Source organism: Xiphophorus couchianus, chromosome 1 (assembly GCF_001444195.1).
Source record: "Xiphophorus couchianus chromosome 1, X_couchianus-1.0, whole genome shotgun sequence".
NCBI classification, from domain to species: domain Eukaryota; kingdom Metazoa; phylum Chordata; class Actinopteri; order Cyprinodontiformes; family Poeciliidae; genus Xiphophorus; species Xiphophorus couchianus.
In genome coordinates, this window is record NC_040228.1 from 1,733,474 (window position 1) to 1,751,254 (window position 17,781).

At 37.0% G+C, this 17,781-nt stretch overlaps 1 protein-coding gene across 1 annotated transcript in view; it reads right to left on the reverse strand.

The window, feature by feature from the left end:
• Positions 1-17,781, reverse strand: part of ctnnbl1 (catenin, beta like 1) — an 87,066-nt gene that overhangs the window by 43,195 nt on the left and 26,090 nt on the right. Inside the window, exons 9-11 of the mRNA XM_028016492.1 lie at positions 17,292-17,350; positions 16,436-16,584; positions 14,292-14,473 (exon numbers count right to left, since the gene is read on the reverse strand). Of these exons, the coding sequence (XP_027872293.1) occupies positions 14,292-14,473; positions 16,436-16,584; positions 17,292-17,350 (390 nt within the window). The remainder of the gene's footprint in view (positions 1-14,291; positions 14,474-16,435; positions 16,585-17,291; positions 17,351-17,781) is intronic.

Consider the following 17,781-nt stretch of genomic DNA (forward strand, 5'->3'; position numbering starts at 1 on the left):
TAGTGTGCACCTACACGTCTGTCAAAGAATGTGTGTTTCAGTGTGTGAAACCAGGTCAATGTGGCTCAGGTGTAAAAATCTTGAGTGGATGACAAGACTAGAAAGAAAAACACCATAAGTTCTGTCTAATTATCATTTAAATTGTTTGATCCAAGAATAAATACGCTGCATTCCACTATATGTTTAGCTTTAATTGGTGAGATTACTTTCAATGCATCAAATAATCTTTAAGAAAAATCATTCAACACAACATGTTGAGACGTCTGCTATTTGAGCAACGTGTGAAGAGGTCACACTTTGGTTATCAATTGATTCCAACACAGATACTTGGTGGAAATTAAAATGATATTTACAGATTTTGCAGTTCCATCTATTTTGATTTTTACAATAAGAAAGCTTAAACATGGGGCATATTTAGATGTTTATTGGCCTTTTAGCCTGGTACATCTTATATGTTTTCTTACAATTCCTAATAGTACAGAGTGTGGTTCAAAACAAAACACTTTATATCAAGGTAGTGTGGTTGTAATATACAAAATTATATGTTGAACTAGTACCACCATCTGCGATGGATTGGCGACCTGTCCAGGGTGACCCACCTCTCGCCTGAAATGTCTGGAGATGGGCACCAGCACCTCTTCCGACCCCACTAGGGACAAGGTTGTAAGAAAATGGATGGATAGTACCATTATCTTAGGTAAAAATAAACAGATTTGAAGCTTGAGCAAATGATGGAAACCTACTGCAGCACAGTACTCTCTACTGTATATACTGAAAAACATAAGATTTCCAGACCAAACTGGCAAATAAACTCTACTTGGTCCAAGAAAACTCTCAAAACAACCGAGATGAACTGCACTGGTCCAACAGTAGAAATCACAACTTGATCACTTTTGATCAAGTTAGTCAATGCCAAATTTCCCCAAAATTTGGCATTGACTAAAAACTAAGAATTCCCATCATATAGGTTAATAAATACACCAGCCAACAGAATGTCGTGTGATGCACTTTTTCTTGAGTTTATTAAATAGAAGATAAAGAGGCAGCAGCCCCTCCATGACCCTGCAAGGATAAAACATGTATAAATAATTAATGGGATAGAGGCTCAAATGATGCATAAATGGAACCAATCTTGAAATTTCTTCACTTTATGTTGGCTTAAAAACTGTTACTGAAGCATATTTTCTTTATATGTTATGTAACGGCACATTATGTAATAATGAAATAAAATTAGGCTTTAAAATGTAATATTATTAAAATTACATTATGTAATTATTGATGCAAAATGTAATAAAATCCTTTAACACATTTTGAATCATTCTGGCTGTGAGCCTGAAAATTTAAATAAATAACTAAAAGTTTGGCTTTTATTGACCAAAGTTTCAATTTAAATGCACAAAGGACCTACAACATGATCGTTAGCAGAAGTATTATAATAATAATGTGGCGCATTATCACATAATGTGCCACATTATTACATTATTCTTTCTAAAAAAGTGCTACCTCAGCATTTTGTAATAAATGTAATGTTATTACATATGCGGCAAAAAGTATTACAGAATGAGCTCAAGAGTTTCACGCCAGTTATTACATAATGAAGTTTTATTAATGTTTTATTTAATTCTGAAGCCCGATTTTATTAAACAATTACACATTGCGGCATTATTAAATATTGCACAGTCTATGGATGTTTACATTTTGGTCCCTGGTAACTCTCTTGTAAAAAGTCTCAATCTCAAGGTCATCTCAGATACTGTTTAGGAATCTTTTTGACAGCAAGACGGGAAAAAGGTGATTTGGTTGTGAATAGGTCAGCCTGGTGAAAGGGCCCCTTATTTTACCGTAGAACATGATCTTTCTTGTACAAAGAGACAAGGATGCCGGCTGCCATTTCCAAAAGGACACTACTTTATCAACATGATCCAACTGGTAATTGATGTCAGCACCTCCGTGCCCCGCTCAGGGGGGCTATTGATCGCTGGCTGCAGAACGTTCTCTCCAAAGACCTGGAAACTCCACAGAAACTGCTCCTCTGAGGTTTGTGAAGCAGTTGAAGCATGAGTGGGTTGTGGGCACCAAAGAGGAGACCTAAGCTGAAGCTAAAACGGCTTCTTCACCTTTCTAAAGCAAGACAGAAGGTCAATACCGCTTCACAATAAATTATAATAGGAAAACCACAAACTGTTGCTATACTTTAAAGAGTGCTCACTGGTTTCAAAGCAGAACAAATTCAAGATTTCCAGAAAAACGGCAAAATTAAACCAAAATAAATGAATGAAATTGGTGTGGATTAAGTGGTAATAAAAAAGTAATGTAGTTGAAGCTGATTTGGTACAGCAAGGTGAATAAAGTAGTAGAGATTAAATGACTCAGTCACAACTTAGTGTTCACAAAGGCAACTTACTCATTTCTTAATCCAACTGATTAATAAATAGATCTTACAGTACTGCTGGGGAAACGTTTTTTTGTGGCCTGATAAATTTGTCAAACTAATAACAAAATATGTCACCAAGACTGTGAGGGATTTGTGTTTTAATTACAATACAATAAAGCAAGAAAAATGTGTTTTTCTACAGTGCACAAAAAAAAAACATTCTTGGCCTAAAATTCAGATTTTTTTAATGAAATTACCAGTTTGAAAACAGCAGAAGTGAAAAAGACTGCTGTAAAAACAGATCACCAAATAGTTGCTTTTATTCCCCTAAATATTCAATCCAAACTTTTCATGCACAAAATTAAAATATGCACAAGAATATGAAACCATGGGAGAGATTCCTATTGGACTTTTCTAAGCTGAGTTTGAATTAATCAAACTCAGATTATTACCTTTGGTTTAGCTGTTTAACCTGTTTCACAAGGTGGAAACTAAAGGATAAAATCTACCATTACTCCTGGTGCATGATGTGTCGTGATTTGGTAGGATGCTTAAAGTTTTAACAAACGTGGAGCTTGTTGTAGAACTGGAGCTGGTGCAATGAGCATGCTGTGCTTTAGAAACATTTTAGTTTTGAAAAGGTGAAAATACAAGATAGATCTTGGTTGTGTGCAAACATTTAGAGCAGTGGAAGTGGTGTTGGACCATTACATTAACGACACCAAGTGAGGATTAAACTCTGGAGCGCTACAGGGGAGCAACAATTAGCTTCAGCTCCAACATAAACTCTTTATTTTATTCGGTTGGACTTTCAAAGCATTATCGATAAGCACAAAGTCTAAAAGATGTTGGCAGTCTGTTGGAGGACTCTCATATAGGAAAACACTATTTAGGAACCAGAAAATAACTACACGCCGCTTGCTTATAACTGAAAGTGAAAATGATGACACAACCTACTTTTTCGTTAATTTAGGGTTAATAATTATTTGACTCTTTGGGGGCTTTCATGGAGAACGGAAATTTCATTCCCAGGTGGCTAGTTGATCACAAATGTAGATCAGGAATGTGGATCAATACATTATTTAGTTGTAAGAATGCACTGATAAATCGGCCCTGATTTCCTTAATTATGGGAGATCAGTGACCGGACAATTTTTGGATGAGAAACCGATCTTAACCATTGATCTTATCTCAGCAAAGTTCTGGAAATCAGCCACTGTCACCTTCTCTCTGCAGTGAAAAATGGCCAACAGACAGACCTACTCAACGCGTCATGTCTCTGGCTAACTATGGTCACCACTGCCACCATCTTAGTGACTTTGTTGCTATATTTAATGACTTTTTGGCCAAAATCTGAATTTTAATGTCAGTCTTTTTAAAGATCTATGATTGACCAGAAAACTGCAGTGGGACTTTATAAACTTAGATAAAATAGGCTTATGGTTATGAACAGATTTGTAGGTTAGTTTCAAACACCAACAAGTAATCAGAACTATCAATCCACATGAAACAGCATTTATAACAAGTTTAGTCTTATAGTTTGTATGCACACACTCTCATTCTGCACTGCAATCCAGCAATGAATGCACTGGAGGAAGATAAAAAACAGACATTTTAAGGCACAACATCCGGACACTGAGCTGACTCCGGCTGTAGGAGACAAACCCAGTTATTTGCTGTCACCTAATAGATATAAGTAAGATGTAACATCTGGACCAAAACTGGTCTGGCAATAGGACAGCTCTGGTGAAAATAAATATTCTATTCCTCAAAGAAGAAAATATTGTAATCTGGTCTACAGTTGCAAACACAATTGGCTTTAAACATTGTTTAGGAAAAATGAAAATGCCCCAGTCTTCTTAATATAATTTACATTCCCTTAGTGTTAGAAGTTTAAATATTCTTAGGAAGTAAAAAGTAGATTGCGAATGTATTCCAGCCTGAGTAATGTGCTACTTCAAAAACCAACCCTACACTACATATAGCTCATAATAAAACAGTTTCAGCTAATAAACTCATGTTTCCAACTGAGGGATACATTTCTTCCAACTATTCTGCACAGAATATTAGGCATTTCAAAATTGAACACATTAATATGTCCCAGCATATTTCATTCACGTTCATGGAGATGAAACATGATGAATCCTCACAGCAGGGAAGTTTTAAGCTTGAACAAGATGGTAATAAGATGCATCTTTACATAAGCATCAAACAACAAAGCCTTCCTTCTAAACAAACTTATAATAGGATTACATGATACAACTCTGTCAAGAAAGATTACAATCAAATTTGCATCATGTAGAATGTTACTGATCTGAATCTGTGGTAAAAGGCAATCAGTCCTGGAAGGCAACGATTAAGTGAGAGATGCGTTCGATTAGTTTGGATTGAACTGCGTGATTAATTTTTCATTAATAAATTCAGATCACCATGTTTCCCTACTGAAGTAAAATACACAACAATGTCAAAAGGTGCCCAAAAATATTCATAGCCATTGACCTTTTTGTATTTTGTCACATTACAACCAACAACTTCATTATACCGTATTTGAACCATGCGGCTTGTAGCCCCGGTGCGGCTCTTTAGCAGGAAGTGCATCATTGGAAGTGAAAATTGGAAATCAAAGAAGAAAGTGCTGATTTTCATTTAGAACAAGCACATGCTAGGAGCGGGCACAACGGAGAAATTTCTTCAAATTCATATCCCCTCATCATGGAGACCACACGAAGAAGTTCATATGACGCAGCTTTTAAGTTGAAGCTATCAATCTGGCAGTACAGATCGAAAGCCGCTGCACGTAAGCTCGGCGTGAACGAATTCATGGTTCAGTGTTAGAGAGGCAGGGCTGCGTCCTCAATAGCAGATTTATGAAGGACGCAGCCCTCTGCTGCTTCCTTGTGGAAAACCGATACCAGCGGCTTATCTCCGCCCCTCTCAGAGGGAGGTACAACCCACATATATAAGCCAGTGCAGCTTTCCAGTTTATGTTGGTTTTTTTTTACTTTGTGGGTGCGGCTTATAGTGAGGTGTGCTCTATAGTCTGGAAAACACGGTAATGTGGGATTTATTTGACGACTGAAGTGGAAAGAACCTGAACATGGTTTGCATTTCTTCTAGCGAATAAAAATATTCAATCCAAGTTATTCCATCCTCTAATAATTGGAAGGTGCAGCCAAACTGCAAACCTAATAAGTCAGGTAACGACTGACATTAGTCAGAGAGGAAGCCGAGAGGCTCAGGGTAACTCATGAGGAGCTGCAGAGATCCACAGTTCAGATTCTATGCCCTCCAAGGCGGGGCTAGGTCCAACCAGGTGATTTGCCCAGCTGAATGGTTGCCATGGAGGTTGTAGGATTTCTCAAACATGCATGAAAGAATCAGTAACAGTCTAGATATGTTTTTGGTGAAAGAACAACATTGTAATATGATGTACAGCTCAACAAAGTGGATTTTTACATAATACTGCTCCTTTAAAAGGAGAAGAAATAAAAGAAACAACCTCTTTAATTTCTGTTATAACCTCATGATGTGCCTGCAACATTTGCTTTTATTTGCAGGAGCAGCACGACGAGCCAATTTAATAGAGACATTCTGTTTTCATTAGAAGGGCTTTTCCTTTCCCTTTCAATGCAAATACTCAAAGGAACTGCAACCGTTTTAAAATATGACACTTTGTCTAACACAGGTCTCTGTCAGCCTGCATGCCTTACTCATTACTTATTTTATAGCGTTCATTAGAAAAAGAAAGGTCACAAAACAGGCATCTGCAGCTTGTTTGTGTGGAATTTAAATCACATCAAGCACAAAGGCCTCTGTGGCCTCACTCCCCACCAACAGCAGCAGCGAACACGCACGCGGCTAAACAAATAAACCCCTTTCCGAGTCAGAGTTGGAGATGGAACTATGACTATTGTGCCTCGCCATGTAAATTAGTTGTTTACTTCTGTTCCCTCGAACACTCGCTCGCATCATTAGCCGCCTAAATATTACAACCGGCTGGCACCAATTTCCATCACACAATCTCATTTCAGTGGTAATGACAAAGTACATACACCAATAAACAGAGACCCCAGAAACAAGCAGCAGAATTGTGACAGGAATACTCACGAGCCACTGAATGTAATTTGTCGTTTTGGTTTTTTTCTTCTTCTTCTTTCCACATACATTCTCTGTATTAATCATGCTCCATTTATGCTAATCTGCCCTGGTGATCTCAGGTCATTTGGAACGAGACTGTTTCAGAGAAGACTTTGCAGAGATCAATCTTTGCACTGAGGTTTATGATACAGAGTAATTAAATGGATACGAAAGAAAGACAAGACTAAAGGGGGAAGGACTTAGAGGTCCCTGCCTACTAATTACTTTTGTTAGAAGCTTACAACAGTTAATTAATCTACAGTGTTATTCAGAAGAACCCCTTGATTAATGACATTTTCAATTAGTAGGCTTATAGAGAGGGATGGTTAACTCAGTATGATTTTCATTTTGACAGGCATCTCATTACACCTACGGCACTTTGACAAACCAGCAAAGATGTGATGGAAAATCCTATACTAGTTAAATTGCTAATTGCAGAGAACATGAAATAACAGCCAGTAATACAAATACTTGAAGTGCTCATAATTATTAGAACAGTGATACAACCTTACTAAATAATTACGCCACACTGATAGAGATACTGAGATTACAACAAAAGAAGTAAAATTTTTTGCTTTCACAGACAAACTGAAAAATTCACAATATGACTGGTTCCAATTGGTTTAGAATAAATTTACCCCATATACTGTAGTATTTAGAGATAAAAGTATTTATTGTAATGGCAGATTTGAGATGGAGGTCATCATTTAATTTAACAAACTTTTTATCTGAGAACAGTGATATTACTATTTTTGAATCCGGTCTGGATCCGTTACAGACCGGAGATGGCACTGCTTGAGTGCCATCTCGGCACTCAAGTAGTGCCGAGATGGAAATAATGTGACTGTTTTGTTGCAGTGCCTTCATGGTCTAGACCAGTGGTTCACAAACTTTTTTCAGTGATGTACCCCCTTAAAAATATATTTTTAGTCAAGTACCCCCTGACACGGGCAAAACATTTTTGGAATTAAAAAGAGGTACAGTGCTGTAAAATCACTGTCTGATTTATTAAAGCCAAACAACTTATATCAGTGAACCTGACAAATACATCCATATTGCAAACATTGCATGGTTAAACAAAAAAGAAAAACAGAAGACGGTGACCACCAGGAAGGTATAAAACCAGTCAAACCGTTTTATTTTAAAGGATATTGAAACTAAATACTGAATATAAAATTCAGTGCATGAACACACATTTATATTTTATCGAACTTTTTACAAAATAATTTTTCCCAAGACTTATGAGGAGCCTACTGATTTTTTAAAGATATTTTGAAAAGCTTCACGTACCCCCTGCAGTACCTCCACGTACCCCCAGGGGTACACGTACCCCCATTTGAGAACCACTGGTCTAGACCACTGATACTACAAATGTATTCCTTCTTCACAAATGGCGCCAACTAACACACAGGATTTAAAGTAATTTTTGACCATTTCTTAAGAATGTATTTGGGCTTGCCTTCCAGAGGATGTGTGCACTTCACTGTGGGTGGATTTCCAAATCTCCTGCCTGCCAACAGCTGCCTTGGCAGAGCCTTCAGCACATACGACAGGGGTACAAAAGGCTTTCACTGCCAGGCAGGGTTATCTTCCATACTGTTCCTCTTGCTGCTTAACAGGTGCAAAGGTTAATTCATTGAGTCTCTGGGTGATAAGCGACACAAAGGCAGACAATTTGTTTTCCTCTGCAGAGCTGAGAAACCTCGCCAGACGGATGAAACTTAATTAACACGGACAAGAAAGAGGGGAAAGCCTTTCGTGTTTTGAATGTAGCCAAACAAAAAAAAAAACCCTAAGATGAAAAAGATTCTACCTATTTTTATTTTCTTCTAGTTTGCACCTCCGATCTCTCACTCCAAAATGAGAGGTTCAGGAGCACAGACGGGAAAGTCAGTCGAGATTGAACTGACATCAAACCGACAGGTGGAAGAAGGAGCCAACCGAAGCGTGATGGAGCGAGTGACTGCAGAAAAAGGGTGGGACATCATATTGCAGAAGTGAAAATAAATTAATGCATAGCTTTATCTTGTTTACTCATTTTACTTTTCAGATTGTATTTAGTGATCTCAATCGATTAAAAAGAATGTGTCTGATTAATCAACATTAATCATTACGCTTAACTTTGTAAGCTTAGAACGTAAAATGCAAGTTTCTAAAAATGCCTAAGAAAATCTTTTATTATCTCAAATCAAAAGTCTCAGTCAGTTTTCCAGGTTTTCATATCCAGGAAGATTTAAAAGAAGTATTTTTGTTTCAAATGTAATTTAGAAATGTAAACTGTAAGCTGGCTGTGCTTTGATGGAAGGATAACTCACCGTTGCAATAAGTAATTTACACACTATCCTGGTTTTATCCAAACTTTAAATGTTGTGTTTAATGGAGAATAGACATGAACCACAAAGACAAGACTCAAACTCGGGATGGCCACATGGAGGTCTATAGGCTCTGCATACAGGGCGTCCCTCTAACTGCTGCGTCTTTTAAAGAAAAATTTGCCCCTAAGGTCACCAGTCTGAGTCTCCTTGTTCATCTTTTCACTCATGTTTGTGACTGCATTGCTGACCGCAGTACAAGACTGCGGTTACCTTGCTGTGAATGAGGTAACCCTCTGCAGCAGAAAAGCTTTTAGGTCAAAATAGGCAATGCCATTAATCTGCATTATGGAATAATAACACATTAAGCTTTTTAGATTGATTGCATGTGTTAACCTGTTAACACTGAGAGCTCTACTTATATTTTAGACATTGCAATATCAACAGGTGCAATTCTGTAATCCCAAAAGATTGCTCAAAGCTTCCACTGTTAAGTTGAAGTTGTTTATGAGATCTGTTAGGTGTTACAACATGACCAAAAGCCTGAACAACTGATTAAAGGTCGGACAGATTCATGCTTTCCCAAAATCCTACTGAACAATCTGCATTGTACTCTCAGTTCTCATGTCTAAGGCCACAACAGTGGTAAAATAAGTAGGAGTATAACATTAGGCCTGTCACGATAACAAATTTTGCTGAGCGATTGTCTCAAAAATTATTGCGATAAACGATAATATTGTTTGAAGATCATTTCAAACCAATTTAATGGAAATTACGTGATAATGCATGCAATTTCCTCCCAAAGATAGATGCACTTTATTTTCAACAGAACACTTAACACTGGAACTGATAAACAAAATAAACAAAACAACCAAAAACAAAATAAAATGGATTCTCGGTCTATATTAAAACAAAATTTACTTGAATAAAAACTAAACAACATAAAGAAAAAGTGGAAATAAATACTACATTCAATCAAAAGAGTGCAGATTATGAAGTCTGTATACTATATTGCCCTTCAGTAATCATTAGATTTAAATAGAAAGGTTTGCACATCCAACTACCTGATGCAATAGTTCACACTACACAATTTTTTGCCCCAATTTTCACCTTACGACAATCTTAGAACGTTGGGCGTCCTCTAAGATTGCCGCTTGCATTTCGTAACCGATCATCCTGTAGTGTGTGGTGTGTTACGGTAGATCGTCGTGACCGCTCAGATCTAAATCAGGGGTTTTCCCCGACTGGGAGCAAAGCCTGTTGAATGTGAGAGGTAGCCAATCAGAAAGCACGGATTCCCCTCCATGTTTTCTGAGGGAAAAGTACAGAGGGGAATCCCAAACAGCTGACACGGCACAACCCGAAGTCCAGCAGACATCGGAGAGTATATATAGAAACAACATTAAAATTTATTCAACATTTTGTGCAAAGAATATAGAAATGACAAGGGGAGGAGTTGGAGCAAAATTGCGAAAGCAGTTGATAAACCTGGTAACTTTTCAGCTATTCTTCGTTAACGTGACATAAATAGATTCTAAGTCAGGACTGACACCTGGCCACATGCATTGCAGTTAGATTGTTGTAATGCATTGATTAATGCCTGGTTTTAAAATTAGTTAACTGGACTTGTAGCCATTATTTTGTGCCCATTGTTGGACACCACATGGCGCGATCGAACCGTTATACGTAGTATTTCTGTCGGCTAATGTGTGATCTCTAAGGTTTTGAAAATGGGCAGACAATCGGCCGACAGCTCTAAGATCGTGTAGTGTGCGCTGGGCTTTACACTAAGGAAATGAGAGGTCAGTGTAGAGCATTGGAGTTGAGCCTATTTTCATTCAGTGTCTTCAACAGAAAGAGAAAAAGGCCGGAAGAGACCGATAACATGCAATATATTAATCATATATCTAAATGTTTAAAATGACAAAGGAATCTTTACAAATCCTTCATTGTACAGTTTAAAGTCTACTTTATAACGACATTCAACTCTTGGTGCTCTTTGTTCAAATATCCTATAAACTTGAGATTTTAGTATTACATTAGGGCTGTTGTAAACAAATATTTAAGTAATCGAGTAATTTATCGATTACTCTTACGATTAATCACGTAATCAGATAAAAAAAATTATAAAATAAAAGTATGCTATCATTAAAACAGTGAAATGTATTAAATCGAAAAAATATAAGTATTCGGCTTCAGGGTCCCCCACTGATGAAATATGCGAATTTGGCATAACACCAGTGTTACTATTGGATAACAATATCAGTCCAGTTTTTCATTTTTGAGCATCCCTAGCAGTTGCTTTTTTGTAGTTTAGTAACAATAATATTTCACCTTCTAAGTTAACCTGAAGAAACGTTATACAAAAATCTGAAATTATATTCAATTTAATAATAAAGAGGCAGGCTCCCAAATACGCTTATAAAAAATGTCTATGCTCCAGCGTTTGGTTTATGTACTCATCTTCAGTCAATTTAATTTCACCTTGTCCCATACCTGTCAAGATTTGGGTTTGAGAATATGGGGAATGTCGCCTTGAGTCGGGGGGGAGCTAGAGGGGCAGGCGAACAAACGGACATAAGATGGGGGTGGAGGGGAGGAAATACACTAGGGAACTGACAAACGTAAGTCCGGGGACTGGCAGACCAGGGGACAAAAGTAAGATACAGGGGAGTAATACGGTATATTTACGGCACCTTCGTTTGTCACTCTAAGAAACTAATTTACCAGCTATCTACTGTACCACCACGATGCTTTCCGCCACCCATTTGTTCAGGCCGGGATGATATGAAATTTATTGTGCGGTTCGTCCATAAAGCTACACTTACACGGTAACCATCAACTACTCAGCTGCCCGCCGTTTTCAGTCTGCTCACCTGTATAAATACTCCTGCAGCGCTCTTCGCGCTGTTCGCTCTGAACCAGCAGCTTCTGGAGGAGAAAGGCTGCTGTACACCAGGCATCGCGCCAGTCATTTTAAGGATGCCTATTGGTCCCCCAAAACCAATGAAAACCTGGGCATTATCATTAATCAATAAAATCCCCATGGGCCGAACTTGAAAATTGGACGTTATGCCGCTAACATTTGCATTCGTCAACAACTCAGAGGCGGAAGTGAGAACTATGCATAACACAAATAATGTACCAGCAGGAACACGGTGCACTAAATAATAAAACATAAATTAACAAAGCTTCGAGGCAGGTAAATTTTCCTCAAGGAATTTTAATAATCGAGGTACTCGAGGGCGTGCTGTGGTGGCGTAGGGGATAGTGCAACCCACGTTTGGAGGCCTTGAGTCCTCGACGCGGCTGTCGCGGGTTTGATTCCCAGACCCAGCGACATTTACCGCATGTCTTCCCCCCTCTCGTTCCCTCTTTCCTGTTAGCCTACTTTCATATAAGGGACACTAGAGCCCACAAAAAGACCCTCTGGAGGGGAGGAAAAATAAATAAATAAATAATCAATAATCATCATTCGAGGAATTGTTTCAGCCCTATATCACATTGCACAGTTTTAATTGTAAGAATTTTACTTATAATTACTTCATCCCAACTTGTTCCATTACTCTCTGATATCAACAACACATTTTCTGCCACACAACTGCATTTTCCCTTTTCTGATAATTCTGTAAGGCTAAGAGATGGTTGTGTGTGAAAACCCCAGTAAATCAGTCTCAACTCACTCAGGTCCATATAACCAATAACTGTTTGAAGTTGTTTAAATCCCTTTTCTACCCCAATCTGAGGCTCAATTTAAAATTTCACAAGTCATCTTCACTACGTCAACATGCAAACCGCACTGAGGCGGTGATAAACCAAAAAAACCCTCAAACTTTACCCTTTAGAGGTTGCAAAACTATAGTTATGTTGAATGGAAACTTTACTTGTCATTTCAGGTTAAACATTTATTAAAAACCTAACAGAGAATATGCTATCATTAAAACAGTGAAATGTATTAAATCGAAAAAATTTAAGTATTCGGCTTCAGGGTCCCCCACTGATGAAATATGCGATTCAATACCAGAGATCAAGGTCTGAGCTCATTAAAATTTTATGCATGATTAATTTTGAACACACATAAAAATTTTATGTGAAATAATAAGCGATTGAACATAAGACAGAATGCATGAAGTGGTGCGGTCGTGGAGATTTAGATAAAGCGCAGAGTGCTTTCATATTTAAATGGAAATAAAAGGCAGTCAAGCCTCCTTAGACTGCACAGGACAGAGTTTATTTGAGCTTTCACTGTTACTTACTGCACTTAAATATCAGAAAGAGATGCGATGATAACTGCAGCGGTTGTATGAAATGTTTAACAATTGACTGGTTAGAGCACCTAATTAGGACCTGTTGCAGGATTTCAGGGCAGCTACTGAGAATCCAATAATTTTAGTCAGGGTTTGTTCACTTTTCCCACAGTAACATTCAAGCACTTTTGAAGCATTTTAAAGTTTTCAAACTATTCCAGCACCACACTCTGAAGATGAAACAATAGCAAAGAACTAAAAGAGATAATGCCTTATGTCTTATACACCCTATAGTAAGGACAACATCAACTACAATAAAATAAAAATGTCATGTTTTGAAATGTCTCTCCCACACCCCCAATATGGACAGGTCAGAGAACAAAAGACTATTTTAACTAAGAAAATCCCCCAATTTCAATAACGTTGTTTAATGTACAATATAAGCTAACATTTATTTCAATTACACAGATCAATAAGCCATTGATAATAAATATAACAATAATAAATATTCATTACATTGAAACAATCCAAACAAATAGTGTTAAGATAAATGCTTATACACTATATACAAGCAAGGTTACAAAAGAAAATCCCTAAGTAATATTTTCGCTACGTTTTCTGTCATTTAGCAAGTAGAAAGAATTTTGGTTATTTTAACAGACCTAAAACAATAAGTTTATTCTGATTTAACTTCAAACAGTGAGGAAATTCTTTTGTCTCTTTTTATTATATGTATGAAAATATCTGATTTCAACTGTAAACAATGTTCTCTAAATTTAGGTTTTCACTCAAGTATTAGATTGCACTTTATTACAAAATGGTGTAGCTTGAATATCAATCATTTTTAAGGACTTTAAACAGAAACCAAACACTTTTCACACTTTGAAAACATCCAATGGAAATTCAAGCATTTTCAAAGATTTTAAGCACCTTCACAAACCCTGTTCAGTGGCACATTTCAGACTCACTTTTTAAAGTTTTTTTTTTGTTTTTTTTCTCTTATTTTATTGATGCCTCAGAAAACAGAGTGTTGAAAGAAATACCGACTCAGTCATACACAGAAATCTAGATGACCCAGAGAAAAAATGGCAGCCTTCGCAATTTTACCTAGCGGGTCATGCTGTTTGAACAGGTCACAGCTGGGCTGCAGCTTTGCAGCTGGCTGCGGCCCTTGTAAAAGAAATCATGTTAGTACTGCCACGTTCTGTAATTACTGACTGACCTTCATGCTCTTTCTCTGAAGTACCGGTTTTCTTCATCTTCTTTGGGGTTTTCATAAAAAGTGGAAAGATGGTCCGCAAGCCCAGGACATCCACAAATTTATGGCAGTTATCCGCTCCCTCGGGCCCAATCATAGCATGGTCCAGAACCTTCAGAGCACTGGTTCGAGACATTTTCTTCTCTCTGCGGAGGAGATGGCATCAAAAAGGTATATTAGTAAAAGTTCTAAAGTAAGTCTGAACTGGTAGAAAGTGTTCAGTTTAAAAATCAGCTCCAGTCATGTGTTCTTGGTTCAATCATAACAACAATAGATTTTTATATACCATAATGGAACCAATAACAGCTGTCGATCTTGAATAAAACCCAGAAAAAACATGCAAAAGTGTAGATGCTTAACATGTACTGCTGTGTGATTACCTGTAGTAGCTACAGGTAATCTCAAAACTATTCATACCCCCAGCAGATTAAGATTTAGAAACCATATTCATTCAACCAAGATGTTGAGGTTCTGACAGGCACATCTCAAAAGAAAACAATTCAATTCATTCCAGGGATGCAACCAAATAATCAGCTTACAATATATCGTTGATTAATTCTTTATTAGAATAAATTTTGTTCTAATCGATTAATAATGTAACTTGGAACTTCTTTCAGTGTTGTAGTTTGGTTGCCAGCCTGTAGAGAGCGTCACTGGTCATCATTAAGCAGAGCCAGTTGATAGAGAAATAAAGATGGCAGGTCATAATAGAAAGGCGAAAAGAAACAAAGTCTGGTGTGGGATCCAAAATGCACTTCATGCAGCTCCGTTTTTAAATATAAACACTCAACAAGCTCCTTAGGATATTACTTTTATTGCGCTGATTCAACCAAGCCAAACATTTTTCCTAGAAACTCTTCTGTTTTCCAAATTTAAGACTAAATAAAATTACACACATGCAAATTTTTCAGTACTATGTAGAATCCTTGCAAATACCGACTGTTGATCATTTTGAGGTTTTACAAAGTGTCCCATTGACCTCGCCTTCTTATTATACATTTATTTTTTTGTTTTAAAGGTTATGTTCAGTGCTTTTTATTAACCCATGATGACACAAACATCAGGCAAACAAATATCCTGCAGAACAAACACTCAACCATTTCCAGCATCAATGCCGTGCGGTGGAATGAAGAAACAACCTTTCTTTAGTCTGTTTACATCTCCCACTCTATTGTTTGAATTATAGGGAATGACTGGTTGTCATTTTTGTGTAAAAATTTTGTGTTAATATGATGCCATAACACTGACAATTTTAAAGTTATTATTCAGAGAAGCGCACGTTGTCCCATGTCCCTGATTACAGCGATAGGTCCAACATTAACCGTAAATGCTGGACCATTTTTGTTGGCTAAATTCTATCAAGTGGACAAAAATGATTATGTTCTAGTTTTAAAAGATAGGGCTGATTTTGCCATAACAAGTTATTGATCCCCGTCTTAAATGTGTGTGTCTAGTGATCATCAGTGCTCAGGTGCAGAAGATGCGAAGGTTTCATAAATGCATGTGGTGAGTCTGCATGACTGTTTAAGGTCAGATCTCTGCCACTCTCATCCAATCAATGAACAGTTAGCAGAGTGCAGCAAGGCAGTAGAGTAGAACAAGAGAACAGGGAGAAAGCTCTTTAATGAGCTTTTAAGGACCAAAAGGTCCAGAAGAGAGTATTTTGTTCCTCTTTTGCACCATGGCATCTCAACTTATTTATCTTTGAACCCAAAGATAAAGTGGAATGATCTAGAGTCCTTAAATGTATTCATTTAATACACAGAATATAGAGAACCTGAAGCTTCCCAGATGGTGTTTGGAGCAATAACAAATCTGAAAAATGGTTTAAAGCATCAGTTTCTACATGTGTAAAGGGGAACGGCTCCTGCTGGAAAGGTAAAACAAATTAACATCCTATCTGTTGCTTTACTTCTACTAGACAAAAAATGGAGAATGAATAAATGTAGCATTAATCAGTGTGTAATACTGTTTTACCATATTAAACTAGAAGAGGAGCAGTATTAGAAATCAGAATTTTGTGGACATGAGGCCACAAAGTACAAACATGAAAATGTTAGATGGTTCTGAGGTTCTGGTGGTGTGTTCCTTACACACCGCAGTCTTACCTGAGCATGAGGTTCATTAGTTGGAGTCCTTCTCCTTTGAGGAAGCGGTCCCTATTGGAGGACAGCATGAGGCAGGAGCAGAGAGCATCAAAGAGGTTTTCCATCATCTCCTGCTCCTCGGCTGTGTTTGGGTTGTGACGTTTAAACACCTGGGAGACGAACCAAAGAAAAGCCCTTTAAAAGGTTCACAGGCCTGATTTTGGAAAAAAAGTTAAAATGCTTAACATGTTTCTGATAATAATTGAAGGATATTTGGACACATTTAGAAAGAAAAGCTGAGAATCAATTCAAAAAGTCTTAATAATAATAATACTAATAATAATTGTAAAAGTAATAATAATAATAAAACTCCTAAAAGAAAAAGAAATCACTGTAGTTTTATATAGGACATAATTGTGAAACAATACAAATTCTTTTGTCTGAAAAGTTGCCAAATATAGTGACAGAAATGGAGTGACTATTGTTAGACACGAGGGCTTGGTGAATAAAATCATTTTCAAATTAAGAATCGGACAATCAGCCAAAATTAAAGGAAATCAGGGCTGATTTATCATCTACCCCTAATTTCCATTGAGCCCCTTTTAATTAAATCCCTCTACATAAAATCTGCATGCCACACTTTTCAGATAATTAAAAAAAAATTTTAAATATTCCTTTTAACAAAAAAAGTGTACGAATCCTATTGCAAAGCACTGTATTACACTGATCAGTCAGCAATATGTTCCATAAACACACTGATATGTTTGATGTGTTTAGAATCAACTGCACAGTTAAACAAAACCAGCAACAGTAAGCCTAACCAGGGAAAACAACACTGAAGGTCAAAGGTCAAAGAAAAAACTACTAAAAGTCTTACAGAGAGCTGCTGCAGTAACACATCAATGCCATCCATTTCCCCCAGGAGTTCTCTGGTAGCTGAGGGATAATTAAAATAATAAAGTGAAAGATTCTAATCAAAATGCAGGTAAAGATTAAAAATACGTTTAAAATAAGTTTAAAAGTTTTTTTTATTACAAAACACAACAAAAGAGGTTTGTTCAAAAACCACTTTGTTTTTGATCAAAAAGGTTCAAAAACAGAGAAAACAATAGGCTTGATTAAAAAATGCAAGCTGAAACATCTATATTTTTAATTTTCCATTTCCACTTTGACAACTGTCCTTTAAGTCACATGTAACAGCAAGAGATGATAATTACATGCAAATTAGGATTTCAAAAAGCCAAAGAGTCACTTATGTAAAATGGGATAATTTGCCTTATTCTTACCTCAGACAGACAAATTAATCATGGAACGTTATCTGTGACAGCGGGTCTTTATTCAGGGTTTTTTTTTTTTTTTTTTTTTTT